Source organism: Leptinotarsa decemlineata, unplaced genomic scaffold, assembly GCF_025532065.1.
Source record: "Leptinotarsa decemlineata unplaced genomic scaffold, Ldec_3_MD MMD2_P_RNA_scaffold_14, whole genome shotgun sequence".
Classification (NCBI taxonomy): Eukaryota; Metazoa; Arthropoda; class Insecta; order Coleoptera; family Chrysomelidae; genus Leptinotarsa; species Leptinotarsa decemlineata.
The window spans coordinates 8,149,917-8,168,527 of record NW_027412528.1 but is presented as its reverse complement, the minus strand read 5'-3'; the positions used below and the strand labels follow the sequence as shown (position 1 = coordinate 8,168,527).

The 18,611-nt window shown below is 37.6% G+C and overlaps 1 protein-coding gene across 1 annotated transcript; it reads left to right on the top strand.

Annotated features, from left to right (window-relative positions):
- The first annotated feature begins 6,647 nt into the window (after positions 1–6,647).
- Positions 6,648–9,632, top strand: LOC141482440 (uncharacterized). The gene has a single exon (XM_074175750.1). It carries the CDS (start codon positions 6,648–6,650, stop codon positions 9,630–9,632), a length of 2,985 nt encoding a protein of 994 aa, XP_074031851.1.
- Positions 9,633–18,611: the final 8,979 nt, after the last annotated feature.

Sequence of the window (18,611 nt, the reverse complement as noted above, 5' to 3'; positions counted from 1 at the left end):
AGAAAATTATTAAATTTATTGAAAACTTAAGCAAACATCAATAAAAAAAGTTCAGTTTTTATTTAGGGATTAAATATAATTTAAAATATTTTTAACAGAACCAAATATTATCTGGGAAATCTGAATCAACACAAGTACTGGAATTATGAGAAGGTGGTTGAGATGAATGTCTGTATATGTTGGTGAATTTAAGTTAGAAATAGTGGGCGGCTGACTGATATCGTAAATTTCGATTTTGCTGCTCCGTTATATTCAAACTCTCAAGACGACTTACGATATTCATAACCTCAGCTTTGGCCTTTGCTTGTAGTGCTGGAGTAAATTTATTTACGGTGAAAGCCATACTATGAAAAAACGTAGAAAGAGCAGGATCAACTAACGAATTATTGTGCAGAATAGAAGGTTTGCATAATTCTTTTATAAGAGCTTCCCTTCCCTCGCGATTTTTTCTACATTCCTCCTTAAAATGATTTTCCCTGCTTAAACGGGTTTTCTTTTTCGCGCTTGTTATTTTTTCCTCTCTCACACTGTCACTCTTCCGACACGTTCACTTTATATTTTGTACATTGCCTCAACTTGTTTCGGTAGCCTTTAACGGTGGCATTTGTTCTTCAGAACGTACTGGTTCTTCTATTTATGTATTTATTATTTCCAGATATATGGCCACAGGAGAATCCTTCCGATCTTTGGCATTTCAGTTTCGAATTCAGCATAGCTGAGTTAGCAGAATAGTAAAAGAGGTACTAGAGAGTATAAAACATCGTATGCTTAGGATCTATATACCAAAACCCACGAAGGAAAGTATGCAAAGAAATGCAGAGGATTACTACACCATGTGGAACTTTCCGAACTGCTGTGGGGCAATTGACGGAAAGCATATCAGAATTCGATGTCCTGATAATGTTATGCTATGTCACTACAATAATGTGTATAATGAAGTGTCGTACACTATCCAGCACTCGAATTTTTCAATTATTTCAAGAAAGTCAAGCATATATGGAAGCATCAAATCCTTTTCGTTTTGATACTATTTATAATGTGTTATTCCTAAATCATTTCAAAAAAGCTTTGTTCTACGTTTTTGAAAAAAAGCATAGCTGAAAACAAAAATAATGCCAAGTTACTGAGAAACATACCTCATCTTACCTCTGGGTAAAATTCCATTGCACAAGAGGCTGTGAAATTTCATCTTCCAGAAGAAACAGTGATCCCAGCCCATAAATTTTATTTCCACTTAAAAAAATTAAGGAACGGAAATTTTCAATATGAAATTTTCTTTGGAAGTCATCATGCACTTTCACGGAAAATCAAAAACTAAAATGTCCGGAATCGGTGCAATCCAATATGCATACGTGGTACAGAACAATGTTTCCCGTGCGTTCCACTATGCGCTCACAACGATCGAAATGCTCCAACGCGGTCGTTGTGGTCGCAAGAAGAGGTGGGTCAGAGATGGCGACACGAAAAATCAACTTATTTTATTCAGAAAGAGAAATTCTTATGGAAGCTATTGTTTCTGAAGCTGATGGTGCTCGTGCGAAAACAGGTAAATATAATTGTGCAAAATATGTTCAAGTAAGATTCATTTCAGTACACATTCTTCTTTACCAATCAATAACATAATCCAACCTAATAAATAAACAATGATACAGAAATTAGCAGAAGCAGATATCAGACAAATCAAAAGGTTCGCTAATGACTAGATTATAATAAGAAAAATTAAAAAAGTCACACTCAAAAATCTTAAAAAATTACTAGTGTAATTTCTTGAAAACATTAAAAATTTTGACAAAGGAAGGTTGTAGCTTTCTACTTCTCCATCTTTACACGAGAAAAATGTGTGAATCTCCCACAAATTATTCCTTCCTATACCCCTTTCAATTGTCAAGTTAGAACAATTATTATAAAATATTCCTAGATGTCCGCTTCCTTCACAATAATAATAAACAGTGTCAATTATCATTAAGAATATATTTATTCCATGACAAATTTATTTTTCTTGTTGACATGTTTCTTGCAACAGAGCTGTTGAGAAACATCGTTTATCAAGAACCTCAAGCTTCCACATCTGCTGATGTTGAACACAAGTAAGCTGAATTATACGACAAAGAAACTCCAGAGAGTGTCATTGACGAAGAAAGACTTGATAGTGGTGACCCGACGATCTCAACATTGAAACTCAAAAATGTGAAATCTACTATAATATCAATTTCTATAATCATCTTGCTTTTTATGTATTATGCGATAATTTAATTCATAACTTTACTAAGAATTCATATGAAAAATACAATTACACTTCGTTTTTAATATAAATTAATTTAGCCTGCAATTATTGGAACTTATTATTGACGCTTATCTATGGAGGGTAGAGGTGAGAAGAACGTCTCTGTGTGTGGAAAAGTGTCCGTTAAAATGTGCTGAATAAGGCTGCAACTATATTGAATCCTGAATCCATATTTCTCCCGACCCGATGTAGGATGACCATCGGACGACATCGGAAGGAAAACAAACACTTAAGTTTTATTTAAAGTAGGTGCCTTCATTGTAAAGGGTAGTCCGATACGACAATAAACGATCACTATCGATTACTGACCAACGAGTAGTCAAATCAACAGTGTTTTGTTTTTAGTCCGATCTTTCATTCCAAAGGAGTGGTATAATAATGAATAATAAAATTGATAAAGAGTTTTTGATAATTCAATACATTTTCCTAGTAAACGCCACTTAGCGGTTATAATTCTAAAGGCACACTCTACGCATCTTCTAGCTCTTGATAGCCGATAATTAAAAACCTCCTCTTCGTATGAGAGATGTCATTTTGAGTAAGGTTTCATTCATTAGATAAGTTATAAAAGGATAGGCATCATCTCCAAGCATCACATATGGTATATCTCTAGCAATTCCTTCGACAGGTAAAGTAGCATGACAGTTCTCCAAGAACGTAGACAAAGTAGAAGTGAAAAAAGTTCCTCCGTCACTCTGTTTTCCATACCCTCCTACATCTACAAAAATAAAGCGACAACGGTAATCTGCAACAGCTTGTAGAACTATTGAAAACAACTTTTTGTAATTAAAATAGGAAAATTGGACATTTAATTTTAATATGCTTGCTATCAATACATCCAAAGGCACGAATAAAATTCCACCGCTCATGGAATCCTGCCGCTATTTCTTCAAATTTGTTCTGGTCAGGAATAGGTAGGTGTTGCTAATAAAAATTTTTCCATATTGCATCCACGACTGACGAGATACATTGGCCAACTGTCATTCATTCGAAATGGTAAACCTAGAAACCGAAATGACATTTCCGTCGCTGAGTATATAAAACAGTAAAACCAAATTTCTATATTTACCACAATTAGGGGACGGTTTCGTAGGGATATTATTTTGTACTTTAAAGTTAACCTGTATATAAAAGATAATTATTGTCAGATCTTTTTTATACTTTTTTTTTTCAGGAGAACAAGCTCGAAAAACATAGGAAAATTCAAGAGACACTTTTCGAAGAAAATGCAAAGTACACCATGAAACCAAGAGCGATCAAGAAGCGTCTGCTACAGATAAATGGCATTATTTTAGGAATATGCTGTTTTTGAAGAACATTATGACTCCTAGAGATAGCTCAGGAAATTTGCCTGGCAAAATAAAAGAAAGTGTTAAGTTCTCGGATTTCCCCTATGTATATAGTTATTAATTAAGCATATATTAAATTGTAGTTCTCTTGTTTGCATCACCCCGTATATATATATAGTTGCTCGCGCCGATCGTCAAGGGGACTAGCCAAATATTGCTCTCCGCGATGGACGGACAAAAAAAGGACAGTGATAGTACGAATGAGAAAACGGTGTGCTACAGTGTATCGAGAGATTAAGGTGCCGATTTACGTGTACTCACTCATACCCACAAAGCAATCAACCCCTTACAGTCCACTATTAGCTACTGATTGGGAGGATGCATCCCCTTTACCCGGAAGCTGCAGAGTAAGAGCAGGTAAGGTGAAAACCTTTGACGATTCAATCAGACATTTGGGGATACATATCAAACTCAATCAATTCCGCAACATTTTGGTCTCTTCGATGCGGATGCAATTTTGATATATGCTTTATAATCTTCATTCACTCTTATTCGTGACATTGAAATTCGTTCATATTGACATGTAAATATAATTATCACCGGCCACTCTCGTTACGTTTTTTATTTTTACCTCCTTTTTGTCCCGCTCTGGGAATAAAAAAGGAATCTCCCAGAATATTTGCGTTCTTTGGTAAATATTCGCAAATTTCATTTATTATCACTTTGAATTACGGTTATCAAAGCACATTTTGATATTTTTTCTTGAAAAAAATAGGTGAAATAGTTTTGACTGAAACAATTTCAAAATCTCGTTTATTCAGACTCTGTCAAGGTCATTTATCGAAATAAAAACACATTCTCTCAATAGAAGTTGAACATTTATCTTTATTGTTACAAATTGCGATGGCAAATAAAATGAAACAACAGAAGGCTCTCAGGCAAATTTCCATAGATAGGATTTTAGATATATATACTTGCGCTCATAATGCAAGGAGTGATATTACGTATCATACAGCTTTTAAAATTAGGCATGAAAAATTGGAAGATATTTACAATGAATTTAATGAAACTCACTCTGCAGTTATGCAATATCTCGCTCTTCAAGACGATACTACTGCCACGGTTAAAGAAGAGGAGAATAATATAAAAACTGAAACTGATAAAAAATATTATTCAATCAAAACAATTTTTCATGATCTCTTTTCACAAGTTCCTACCTCATCTAATGTAAATTTGACTCAGAGTAATGTAAAGCTGCCACGATTAAACCTTCCCCAGTTCAATGGAGACTTGAAAGCTTGGCCTACGTTCTGGGACCTGTATACAAGTATGATACATAATAACAACTCTCTCTCTAAAATTGAAAAGTTTCAGTATCTACTCTTGAGCTTGTCGGGAGAACCACTCTTGATAGCAAAAAATCTTCCGTTAACTGATGATAATTATGATAAAGTCTTCATAAACTTAGAAGAACGTTATCAGAACAAACGCTTACTTGCAATAGTCTATTGGGAACAAATCAATAATGCCCCAAAAATAACCATAGAATCTTCGAAGCCTTTAAGACATATTTTGGATATTTTTTCTGATAATCTGGCCGCTCTTCAAAATCTTGGACTTCCAATAGATCAATGGGATTTTGTACTATTTCATATTCTCAGCAAAAAAATTGATGCGAATACTCTTAAAAATTTCGAGTTGGTACATGCCTCTACGGAAATACCAAAGTATAAAGATTTGTTCACATTTCTGAACAAGCAGTGTATTGCAAACGATTCCGTTTCTCTTGTTCAATCTAGCAAAAAACATACTGCTTTTGAGCAATCTTCTAAAACCTCTAGTTACAAAAAATCTAACGGAAATAAATTTAATACTTCTTCATTTTTCACAAATGCAAATGAAACTAATGCATGTTCTCTTTGTAAAGACAGTCATTCAATTTACAAATGTCCAGTATTCTCAGAAAAAACTCCAAAAGAAAGGTATGAAATTTGTAAGAAAAACAACTGGTGTACCAATTGTTTGGGAAGTAAACATTTTGCCAAAACCTGTACTTCGTCGGCGTGCTGTAGGGTATGTTAAGATAAAAGGCATCACACCTTACTCCATTTCACTGACAATAACCCAAAACCACAAGAATCTATGGAAACTGATACCATCCCCTCCTTGCCTCATGGCGACGTAACTTCTGTTCAACCCTCTACTTCCCAAGTTCTCACAAATTTAGTGCCGCTGACTTCTACCGTTATTTTGTCAACTGCTCTAGTTGATGTTCTCGATGTGCATGGAAAAGCTATCTGTGTACGCATACTCTTAGATTCCGGAAGTCAAGCGTCATTCATAACCGAAGAATGTGCTAAAAGGTTAGCACTACCTCAATCTGAAATTTCTCTCGATATCAATGGTTTATCATATATGCGTTCATCAGCTTCTAGCTCTATATCAGTTTCAATAAGACCTCATCAAAAAGCAAGCCCCACTTTTGATATTAATGCTGTGATTTTGACAAAAATTTGTGCCAACACTCCTATGCGCACCTTTTCTGCAAGATCTCTCTCATACCTTGCGAACCTTAAGTTAGCTGACAATAAGTTCAATATTTCCAGTCAAATAGATATGCTGCTGGGTGCAGATGTATTTTCTATGATTTTGAAACAGGGTAAAGTCTCTGGTAAAATCAACGAGCCCATAGCAGTTGATACCGAGTTTGGATGGATAATAATGGGAAAATATGAGTCAGCCACTCCGTCATCCGTCAATTCCTTTTTGTCCATTAGTAATTCCCCTATATAAGAAACGTTGAAAAAATTTTGAGAGATAGAAAATATCCCAGATAAATATCCAATTTCTCCAGATGATGAAAACTGTGAAGTTTTATTCAAGCAAGGTTACTCTAGACTTCCCGGTGGTAGATATGTTGTGCCCTTACCTTTTCGAATGCAAGAACTCTTTTTTGGAGACACGCGCTCTCAAGCATTATCACGTTTCAACTCCTTGGAAAAAAATTATTGAAAAATCCTTTACTTTACTCCCAATATAGCGAATTCATGAAAGACTACATAACAAATAACTACATGGAGGCAGTGGACCTTCCCAACTCATTTGAAAAAATCTTCTATATTCCACATCATTGTGTTTTCAACCCTAATAGTTCTACCACTAAGTTAAGGGTGGTATTCGATGCCTCGGTGAAATCTCCTGCCGGACCCTCTCTCAATGATATACTTTACATCGGCAGGAAACTCCAAAAAGATATAATGGTAATTCTGTTGAATTTTCGTTTGCACCCCTACGCATTCACTAGCGATTTGAAGCAAATGTTTCGAAGAATATTAGTACAAGAAGATCAACAGGATTATCAGCGTATTCTCTGGAGGTTTTCTCCTCGAGATCAAATTCAAGATTTTAAATTGAAAACTGTAACTTTGGGTGTTTGCTCATCTCCGTTTCTTGCTATAAGAACATTATCCCAGCTTTGTGAGGATGAAGGTAAGGAGTTTCCTAACGCCTGCGCAGTACTTATGCGAGACATGTATGTCGACGATATAATCACGGGTGCAGATTCTCTGAACAATGCCAAGTCTCTACAAGCTGAATTGATTTCGTTGTTAAAGAAAGGTGGGTTCGAATTATGTAAGTGGACGAGCAACCACCCTTCTCTCTTGAACCATCTTCCTCCCAAAGATTGCCAACAATCTACTCTCTCATTCGCAACTCATGACTTTGCTGTAAAAATTCTCGGTTTAAAATGGAATCCCACATTGGATGTATTTTTGTATGATGTAATTTCTCTCGATAGAGGTTGTTCGAAACGAATAATCTTATCGGAAATTTCTAAAATTTTCGACCCCCTCGGATTTCTAGCCCCATTGTCTTTTTTCGCAAAACATCTCATAAAATATTTATGGATTCTAGGTCTTGAATGGGATCAACTCCCTCCTCCCGAAGTTGTAGAAAGGTGGTCACAATACAAGCAAGAACTCTCTTTATTGTCCGAAATAAAAATTCCTAGGCATATTCCAAAGACTTTCACATACTGTCAACTCCATGGATTCTCAGACAGCTCAGAGAAAGGCTACTCAGGTGTTGTCTATCTACGGCTATCATACTCTGATGAAACCCATAAGGTATTTCTTATTTGTGCCAAGTCTGAAGTAGCTCCTATGAAATTTCTAAGTATAGCTCGTTCAGAACTCTGTGGGGCAGTATTGTTAGCTGACCTAATTAAATGTGTATCTGAGACCTATGTGAATAACCTCGTTATCGATAGAGTGTTTGCTTGGACTGACTCCATGGTGGCCCTATCATGGATTAAGTCTTCCTCATATAGATGGAAAACTTTTGTATGTAATCGGGTGAGTCATATACAAGAAAATGTTTCCCCGAAAAGTTGGTATTATATTAACACCAAATATAACCCTGCTGATTGTGCATCTCGAGGTCTCTTACCCTTGGAATTACTGAGACACCCTCTGTGGTTCTCTGGTCCCCCTTGGTTGAAAACTTCAGTTGATGAATGGCCTGTCGAACTTTCTCTCACTTTGCCTCCCACAGATTTAGAAAGAAAAGAGATTGTTCTTACGACCTTCATCTCTCTTGAATCCTTAGACACTCTCTTGAAAAAATACTCGTCTCTTGGTAAAATAAAACGCATTGTTGGGTATGTGTTGCGTTTTATCTATAACTCCAAACACCCGCATAATAAGTTGACTGCACCATTCAATCAGTCCGAATTACATAACTCGTTGCTTGTCATGGTGAAAAGAGTTCAACACACGTCTTTCAGTCATGAAATAAATCAGTTAGAAAATAAACTCCCTCTACCTAAGATATTCCGTAAATTGAATCCATTTCTTGGTACAGATGGGCTACTTAGGGTCGGAGGGCGATTGCAACATTCTGGATTGGCATACGAGCACAAATACCCTGCTATTCTTCCCCGATCTCATAGATTGACCGAATTAATAATTGAAGATACCCATAGGGAATATTTTCATCCTGGGCTCCAATCCTTACATTTTTTGTTGTCTCAAAACTTTTGGATTTTATCCCCAAAAAGGGCCATCCGCCACGTACTTTCGAAATGCCTCCGCTGCTTTCGAGTTAATCCTACTCCACTCGAACCTTTCATGGGAAATCTACCGAGTTTCCGTATAAACCAGTTAAAACCCTTTTCATGTGTTGGAGTCGACTTCGGAGGTCCATTTTTCGTCACGCCGTCCAAGGGAAGAGGTATCAAATCCCAGAAGGCTTATATTTGTCTTTTTATATGTGCCACTACTAAAGCTATCCATCTCGAGTTAGTGTCGGATCTGACGACACAAGCATTTCTCGCTGCGCTCCGCAGATTTATCGCTCGACGAGGTAGATGTTCTCGAATATTGTCTGATCACGGAACTAATTTTGTAGGAGCTTCTCGAATTCTCACCAAACTTTTCAAAGAGGCTTGTGATATACAACAAATTACTTGGTCCTTTCAAGCTCCAGCTGCACCTCATTTTAATGGGTTAAGTGAAGCAGGGATTAAGTCAGTAAAGTCACACCTTATTCGCATCATTGGTTCCCAAATTCTCACCTTCGAAGAATTTTATACCCTCTTGACTCAGGTGGAAGCTATACTAAATTCGCGTCCTTTGTATTCGATGAGCTCAGATCCACACGATTTGTCAGTTTTGACTCCCGGTCATTTTTTAACTCAGGAACCTTTAACTGTCTTACCTGACCCTGACCTTTCACACTTACGGCTCAACCAATTGGATCGCTGGCAATTGCTACAAAAATTGCATCAAGACATATGGAAACGATGGCACAACGAATACTTGCATACCCTGCAGCAACGCCAGAAGTGGTTAAATAAAACGAATATTCTCAGCCCGGGAGATCTCGTCATAATAAAGAATGAAAACGTCCCTCCATTGAACTGGAGAATGGGTAAGGTAGTTAAAATATTTCCAGGGCTTGATGGAATAGCCAGAGTGGCTAGTGTCCGTACCGCGCAAGGTCTTTTACAAAGACCACTTGTGAAGTTATGTCTCATACCTTCACAACTTCCCTCTTAACAAAAAAAAATATATTTACTACGCCATATTTTGGTGGGGGGAAATGTTAAGTTCTCGGATTTCCCCTATGTATATAGTTATTAACTAAGCATATATCAAATTGTAGTTCTCTTGTTTGCACCACCCCGTATATATATTGTTGCTCGCGCCGATCGTCAAGGGGACTAGCCAAATATTGCTCCCCGCGATGGACGGACAAAAAAAGGACAGTGATAGTACGAATGAGAAAACGGTGTGCTACAGTGTATCGATAGATTAAGGTGCCGATTTACGTGTACTCACTCATACTCACAAAGCAATCAACCCCTTACAGTCCACTATTAGCTACTGATTAGGCGGATGCATCCCCTTCACCCGGAAGCTGCAGAGTAAGAGCAGGTAAGGTGAAAACCTTTGACGATTCAATCCGACATTTGGGGATACATATCAAACTCAATCAATTCCGCAACAGAAAGTGAACCTTGTTTTCGTGATCGAAGCTCTTCCACCATGGACGAGAAAAGTACAAATCAACCAGATATTGATCCTTTTCCAACAGAACCAGAGACATCCACTTTATTCGCCAAACCTCCAACATACGAACCAAAATGTAATTAAAAAATATTGATTACGATTCACAGGCGCTTGAAATTGAAAAAAAAGGTAGACTTGATTCAACAACATATTTCTCGAAAAACAAATAACTACCAAAATGATTTTTGATCCCAACAACCCAATTAACTAGGAAAAATGGAACTCAGAATGAAAATTTTGGGAGACGTTACTATAGCATTGAAAGCTATATTACAAGTGGAATGAGTTCAGTAGATGAACAAGGCGGATTCTGGACCAAAATCTCATGTATTTTCTTATGGAGCTAAACTTTCTGCAACTTTTGGTTCAAACAGGAGTGGGGTAAACGTGTGACGTCATCGACGCAGGATGGAACGAGTTTCGTAGCGATTCAAGCATTCGCGGCCCCCTTAGTACTCCACATCACCGCTCAGGCCCTTCCTCACCCCTCGGTCCCCTTGGGATTCCGCATCAGCGCTCAGACCTCCTTGTCACGTGATTTTAATTAAAAAAAGTTTATAGTTATGAGATTCGAACCTGGGTCGTCCGCGCCGTAGACATTGTCCTTAGCCTCTACACCATCGTAAGATATTGAAGTTAACTGCGAATGTTGGGTATTTATAGCGTTAGTTCTGTCGGGACTGTCCGTAGAATGTAATCGTCATTATCATATTGAAGATAGGAAAATATACTTAGATTTGGGAAATAATTAATATTTCATGTAAAGATGTGTATGTGTGTGTAAGAGCGAGAGGCGCGTGTGACGTAATCGATGCAAAGAGAGATGGAGATCGAGGTTTTACCGGTTGCTAGTGCAAGCCATTTCATCACCTTCTGATTCTCAATTGTCATCATTGCAATCATCTCCTCATCTGTCACCAGGTAAATTCGATTACGTACGGGATTCACCTTCTTTTACCACTGTAAATCAAGGACCTTAGCCTCTGATACAAACTGTCCAGCAACATAGCAGCTTGGAGCTCGGATTAAATAGTTATCCAATACTTGACTTGTAATGTTACATTCATTTGGAATTTGATTTATCAATAGTATCAAATATTACAGTGAAAAATTTTTGATAAATTAAAGTTAATTGTGTTCATTTACCTTATTGTTATAGTAAGTTTTTCTTCGGGGCTGATGCATGCTCTGAAGTTAGACTGGCCAGTTATGTCGTTTTTTATGCCTTCAAGAATATAGTTAAACGTTTCCATAGTCATACGATGGTAGTCCTTAAATTTATCCGGGTAGTTTCTTATAAGTGGGGAAGTTTTAAAAAATTCCCCTTCTGATTTATCTTCATTAAACTGATGTACCAATACCTTTTTCCTTCGTCTCCTATATAAAAAAATTCTTCTCTTGTATAAGCCGCCACAAAAAATCATCTTCAGAGTCACTCATAATTACCCCTAAAACACAACTTCCACTGTTAACCTGTCCTCCGACGGGGTAATAGTCGGCTTCCGTTGAGGGAGCGCATTTACCCTTCGTCGCAACGGCCGGCTGGCCTCCCAGACCTGAACCCTTGGGATTTCAGGACTCAGCTCTCGCCTGGGTGCAACGAGAGGTTGGTGTGCTTCGGTTCGCTCATGTTCTGGAAATCGGGATGCGTTTAGGTACTGACCCCGGCATAAGGCCACCCTCAAGCCTCTCTCGGCTTCAGGGTAACTCCCTGGCATTCCACAGCATTTCCAAAGCCTTCTTTGCTTTGGAAATGCTGTCTTTCACCGCGCCTCTCGAAACTTTCCTTGTTTCGAAAGTCCTGTCCGGTGGTTCTTCTTTCGAAACATTCGCTGTTTCGAAAGTCCTGTCCATGATGGCATGATTCTCTTGTCGTGTTTGACAATGGCTTCGACATTTCACTAATTACTGTTGTCACAGGGTGGATGTACACCCTGTGAAACATTACCCTTGGTGACTCTACTACATAAGTAGGTAACACCGCCTCAATGTTTTCACTCAAAACCTTTCGTTTGGGGAAAACTCTCAAGTTTAGAGGCAGACAACCCTCCGGTTGTTGCCGCCGGTTAAAAATTTCAAATTGTTTCGGTTCTGATGAAAAACGCTGTTGGTTCGTTTTTGGAGATCAGCATAGGAGATCGCGTTTTCATATTTACCATCTCGCGAAGCCCTAATTGGGGTTCGCTCTTTAGATGTTTTCTAGTAGAGACCGTTCTTGGCGTTGTCAATTCGGCTCGAATGTCGAGCAATTGACGAAGACTGGCCTGGTGCATGCTCCTGGTCCTGGACAACACCTCTCCTCGGAGACGATGTCCATTTTCTCGGAGTAACGTCTCCTGACGTTCTCATGCAAATGTTTCTCGATCCATTTGTAACGTGTTCGGTGTATTTAATGCCCTAAAACGGTTTAATACAATTTCACTATTTCACGGAGTTTTTTCGCGATTTGAGGACTCTATCCTTTGTGTCATGTCGAGTTCTCTAGCTGCTCGACTTGCTGAAAAACCACCAATGCCCAAGGTTTGTCGCTTTGCGACCACGGGAGAGGCACTGGTGTCCTCGTGCGCAGAAGGTCTACGTTGAGTAGAGGGTGCCCTCAGACTGGCCATCTCTACCGGAGTTCTTGGAATACTGTTTCCTGTGGAAACAGAGTCCTGGGGGGTTCCGCGTCTGCTTGTAGAAGTCGCACTCAGGCGGCTAAGCGTGTCTGACAAGGAACTAGATTGACCGAAGCTTGTGGTCTCGCGGTTTGGCACTGGTGTATTTTCTGCAAGCTGCGCTCGCGCTTGTCTTGCTCTAGTCTGCATTTCGATTTCTAAATTTCCCTAAAATGACTCTGACGAGGAAATAGTCAGAGGGAAGGATTCACGGAAATCTAATATTTTTAAGTTCACCCTTGGATCGCGAAAGCTACTTTCCTATCCAAGGCCTACAGGGTGAATTGAGCTAGTGATTTAGGAACAAGGAGCCTAACGGTTGAACAACGCCCTAGGAACGCCCTAGGATTAGGGCCGCTCGCAGGATAAGGTAGAAAGGTATCGTAAACCTGGAAGGTCCCAACGGTTAGGTTGAGTCGTTCGCCCGAAGGACGTAACTAATGATGTCTTGACTCTCCCGAGTTTAATCTCGAAACACCTCGATCGTTAACACCGCAAGGTGATCGGGTGGAGTGAGACCGGGCAACTTTAGTAGGGTCCTGCTCTTCCTTTGCAGGATTTGGGCTGCTTTCCTCTGGCGGAGTGCCAAAAGGAACCTGGACAAACGTAAGGTATGATTATGCACTGTAATAAGTTATCTGCTCCAGTATAAGCTCTGTTGAATCCCAGAGTTTCCACAATCCTAGAATTTCTCGAATAAATATCCAGCCACTAATCTGCTTCAATTTAATCTCAATTGGTCCTAGAGATTCCTGATTCCAGTAAAAATTCTTCCATTTCCACTAATTAATGGTAACCGCAGATCCCTAAAGACTCCTGTGATATGCTTTGCCTCTATTGAGTTCTGAAAAAAAACAGAGACTCGAATTCATTCAATAAATCCCAACCGCAGCTTCAAACTTTCGAAAAATCTTCAGATTTTTAAGATGACTGCTACTCGCTCGATGTTCAAACTTCGACTAACTATCGTGGCTTGGGAATCCGTATATTCATGCTAAATAAACGGGCTCTCTTCCGCGCCACTTTCGGCCAATCGGCGGTCGCAAAAGCCGTGCGATCCTGCCTGACCTAGATTCAATATTTACACAACGAAAAAAAACTCATTTCGTATGGATTTGTAAGCGTTTACGACCCGTTTTTCTACAGGCGCTGGGCTTTGAAGTAGGAATACCGCTTGATACTTTCCATTAACGTCTTTATGCCGCTGTTTCTGTCTCATTCCTTTCGTGTATCGTTTCGCTTCCTCAATTTGCGTTCTTCGATAAATGAAATCTCACAGTCTTCGGCCTTACTCGGAAATCTTTGGAAAATCACGAAAATTCTGAATTTTCGTTTTCCTCGATTTCATATAGAACTCAGCATCCTAAGACAAAAAGTCTTATGCCGCGTCTCGATATTCCCATTTTTTCTTGCACAAAAATGCTTTTCGAGTCGAAAAAAGTTACATGCAATTTTACAATTTGCTCGAAGATTTTGGCGAAATTCCTTTGAAGATTATAATTTCGCGCCGGATAAAAATCTAAATGAAATCCGAACCTTTCGCACTACAAAAATGGTTCTGGTATCAAACGAAAGCTAGTTAAAAGTTCTATCAATGTTTCTTCGAAGAAAACATGATTTCCCTATCTAACTGAATGAAAATGGCATTTTCCAGAAAATCGCCGTTTCCCCTATTTAAAATTAACGAATGCTATTAATCTTGCAAGAGATTTTTCTAACACTTAAGAAACGACATTTCACATCTTGATTTTCTAAACTAAGCTGAAATATCTTGGGAAAACCAATGTTTTTCCACGTTTTCTCAATGTTCAATCTGAGTGGGCGGTCCTTGTACTGGAGCTGGTGAAATTCCAAACTAGTTTTGTTTCACGACAAACCTATCGGGTCGAACTGAGTCAAGGGTAGGCAGTTACAACGGACGGCATCGGATCGCGAGACGTGCCTCGCGATCGCGATCGCGATGTGCCTATGCTGTGGCATAGGCACATCGGAAGGTTTTTGAACCGTTATTTACTTCTGAAAGTTGGACATATTTTCAAGCTTTCTCCCATATGAAACGGTTATCCTAGGCTTTTCTAACCTCCTTAAATCTTCCACTTTATTTTTTCACCTCGATATGAGTAATTTCAACATGAACGCCCGAAACGCTCCATAATCCATTCCACTTGAGTTTACGACAGTAAAGTTCGCAAGAACGTGGAACTGGAACTAAGCGTTCACAATGCAAGTGAAGCGTACCCTGAGTCTCTATGGACATGTCGAAGGATTCGTGGTAAAACGTGGGGTTTCGACAAATCTATTGGATTCATGTGATGATTGTCAGACCAATGATCATTTATGGATCAATTACCTGGTGGCCGCAGGCTTTACAGAAAACGGCTCAGGTGAAGCTCTCTGACTTACAGGGACAGGCTTGTCTGGCCATCAGTGGTGCCATCAGAACCTCACCGTCAGCGACCATAGAGATCCTTCGAGGTCTATCTCCTCTCCAAATTTTTCTGGAAAGGGCGCTTAGATGAACTGCATATATGTAGACTTGCGCAAATTGCCAATTGCACAAATTAATTTAATGCAGAGTGCAACAAACTGATGGTTGGCACTGAAAGTCAAAGTTACAAACATCTGGAAATGTTAATGTTATTCAGACCGATAGGAAATCAGACGGAAAACTACATTCCATTCTGCTTCTCCTCCTCTCGATCATTCCAGTCACAATAAACCTATTGGAAATTTTCAAACAAAGCATTCAGTGACAGTGAGTGATCTTAATTTTGAAGACAAAATTATCACGTCCACACCGCACTCAGTTGATGTGTTGGCCAGCCACTCCATGTTTATTTGTTTAGTGTCAAACAGCTTCAAATACTAGAGAGATGTGAATCAAAACCAATTTTGCATTTGGATGCAACTGGCAGTATCATTGAAAACCGCCTTTTACCGAAACACGCGTATTTTATTATGGTGGGATAATCAATGTGGACAATTTTGACATCATACCAGTTCATATCTGTAGCGCAGACTTCTTCAAAATTATATGTAATGATATAAAAAAACGAAGGTAAATGAAGGTATACAAAAACAACTCAAAGAAATAATGGCAGTATCTTTCAATTTGAATAATTTAAAATACGTCGTCCATTGGTTCGAAAACATTATCATAATACTTTGTTCAAAACAAAAATCTAGAGCTATGGAATCAGCCTTCAAATATCTAATACATTTTTGCATTGATCATTCATCAATTTCCGAGCAAGAAACGTCACCTTCTTCCGAAGTTTTATATTCTGCTAGTCCTCTTTATAAAATGTTCCTCATAAACTATGAACCAATAATTGCTCGAATAGATTTTGAATTGGAAGAGAAAAATATTTATTATAATGTAGACTTTGTTCAAATTGTTCTAAAGAAATATATTCCTTTCCTCCATATTTGGACGGGAATTTTATACAAAGATAAAAACTTTAACAGATTTAGTAATGCTAACGTTGAAAACTGGTTTTCTCAAGTAAAGAATTATTTATTGAATGGAAACTACCTAAATAGAAAGTGTAGTCGAGTAGTCAGGGTTTTGCGCCAAAATATTTTGTTTATACATAAGGATATTCCAAAAACAAAATGTACTTCTAAAATCACAAAAAATGAGGATCCTAAAATAGCTGATAAAAGAGAAAACGATAAATATATACCAAATGAACAGTGGGGAAAGAATAATAAACCAAAAAATTCGAATTTTTTGAAGACAAATTCAAAGCAAACTCTGAGTGAAATGGAAAAGAACGATTCATTGCACCAAGAAATTGTAGATAACATACTGATGAGCAATAAAAAATGATCCTTAAAAGAGCTTGAAATAATGACACTAACGGAAAAATGTGAAGAATTTTGGAAAAAAATCGGTAATTATGATCCATCAAACGTTCAAAATTCAAAACAAAAATCGGACTCATGGAATTATCACAGAAAAATTCGCCTTACATCATATAATTTTGGAGAAATTGTCAAATCAACTTCTGAAAAGACAAGAATATCATTAGTAAAATCCCTTTTATATAAAGGCATTCCCCCAGTTGACGCAATAATTCACGGAATCAACTATGAATTTAAACTAAGTTCACAGTCAAAAATATTGGTCTGATTATACATAAAAATATTTCATACCTTGCCTGTTCACCTGATGGTTTGATTGATTCTGATGGTATCGTTGAGGTTAAATGTCCATTCAGCATCAGATTTGAAGATCCGCAAGTCTCACCAAAAATAAATTGAAATATTTTGACCGAAATTATCAAGTGAAACAAAATCATGACTAATATTATCAAATTCAGGGTTTATTGAACATAACTGAATGAAACACCACTTTCTTTCAGTTATGATCTAATAATTTGGACATTTGCAGGTAGGTAGTTTTATCACGAGCCATCAAATTTTGAGAGCAACAAATGGTCAAACCTTAATGCGAATTTTATTTATATTTTATTTTACCCGATCTGGTTGATCCGAATCCTCACAATATTAAAGAAAGAAAATTAATTTATTTCGGTAGAAATGATCCCACAAAGAGTAAGAAATCGGATCTGGCACACCCTTCAAACCTTTTTAAGAACGATCTTGTCAAAAATATACATTATTATGAAGAATGTGAACAATATGGCAATTACCTTGTGGTAAAATATAATAAGTTTTTCACACCTGAATTGAGAATTGATGATTTTCGAACTTTAAATGACAAAGAATTGCTCACAGATTTCTCACTGAATTTTCCTTTATTATCTCTTTCTAAATTATATAGAAACGAACGATTTGTTTCATTTACTACAAATCAAGCATATGCCATCATGCACTGTGGAAGTAGACTTGAAAGTTCATTCTTTCCGGAATTACCTGAAATAACAAGAAATTCAATTTTGGTATTTCCCATCATCGTTGGCACTGTCTCAAATCGCGACCACTGGGTACTTGCTATTGGTGATTTAGAGAAAAAACAGTTTTTCTGCATTGACCCAAGGTATATCAGTTTTTCGAAGGATGCAAAAACAGATTCGAATCATTCATAACAACTCTGAATCACCACCTTAAATTCCCTTTTTTGCAGCTTTTGAGAGGAAACTCTTTGTTGGAACCGGCAAACATAGATGATTTCAGAATAGTTTTAATGAATAATATTTTAGAACAGTCTGACTGTGATCACAGAAATATTTGCCTCATTTACGTAAATGAAACCGTTGAAGTTTCTTACAATAGTTGCAGAATATGTAATAGAAAATTTCATTATATTTTTTTTTCCGAAAGTACAAGTATTTAGTTCATTTCCGGAATGTTTATATTGAATACATTCATTTATGTACTCAATTATTTGCTTCAAATGGAAATACAATGAATCAATTTCCAATTTCGAGTATTTGTTTCATTTATACGGAGTTATTTTTATTTTCTAATGCATACTGTTATTTATTTAAATATCTATTTTTTATTTTTCTATCAATACGGATACGTTTTACTAATTATAGAAAATATTTGTTCATTTATTTATTGTTATGGAAATATTTCTTTTATTCAACAAATATTTTGACTTGTTGACATTTATTCAAAGTGGATTAGGCCTCATGTGGAAACCACGTTCCCCACCGCAAGGTGGTGGGGAAAAAAGTAAACTAACAAGATTTACAATAATTGTTTTGAATCCTATTTGTTAAACGGAAGACGACAGTATCGTTGTTACAGAATACGCTGACTATGACAGTTTCACGTAAAAATATTTCAGGCAGGACCATAAAGGTATCATAGAATACGCCGAATACTTTCGTTTTAT

Bases quoted from the DNA above. Each gene is read 5' to 3' on its own strand.
- LOC141482440 (XM_074175750.1), top strand. From the start codon at position 6,648: ATGGAGGCAGTGGACCTTCCCAACTCATTTGAAAAAATCTTCTATATT.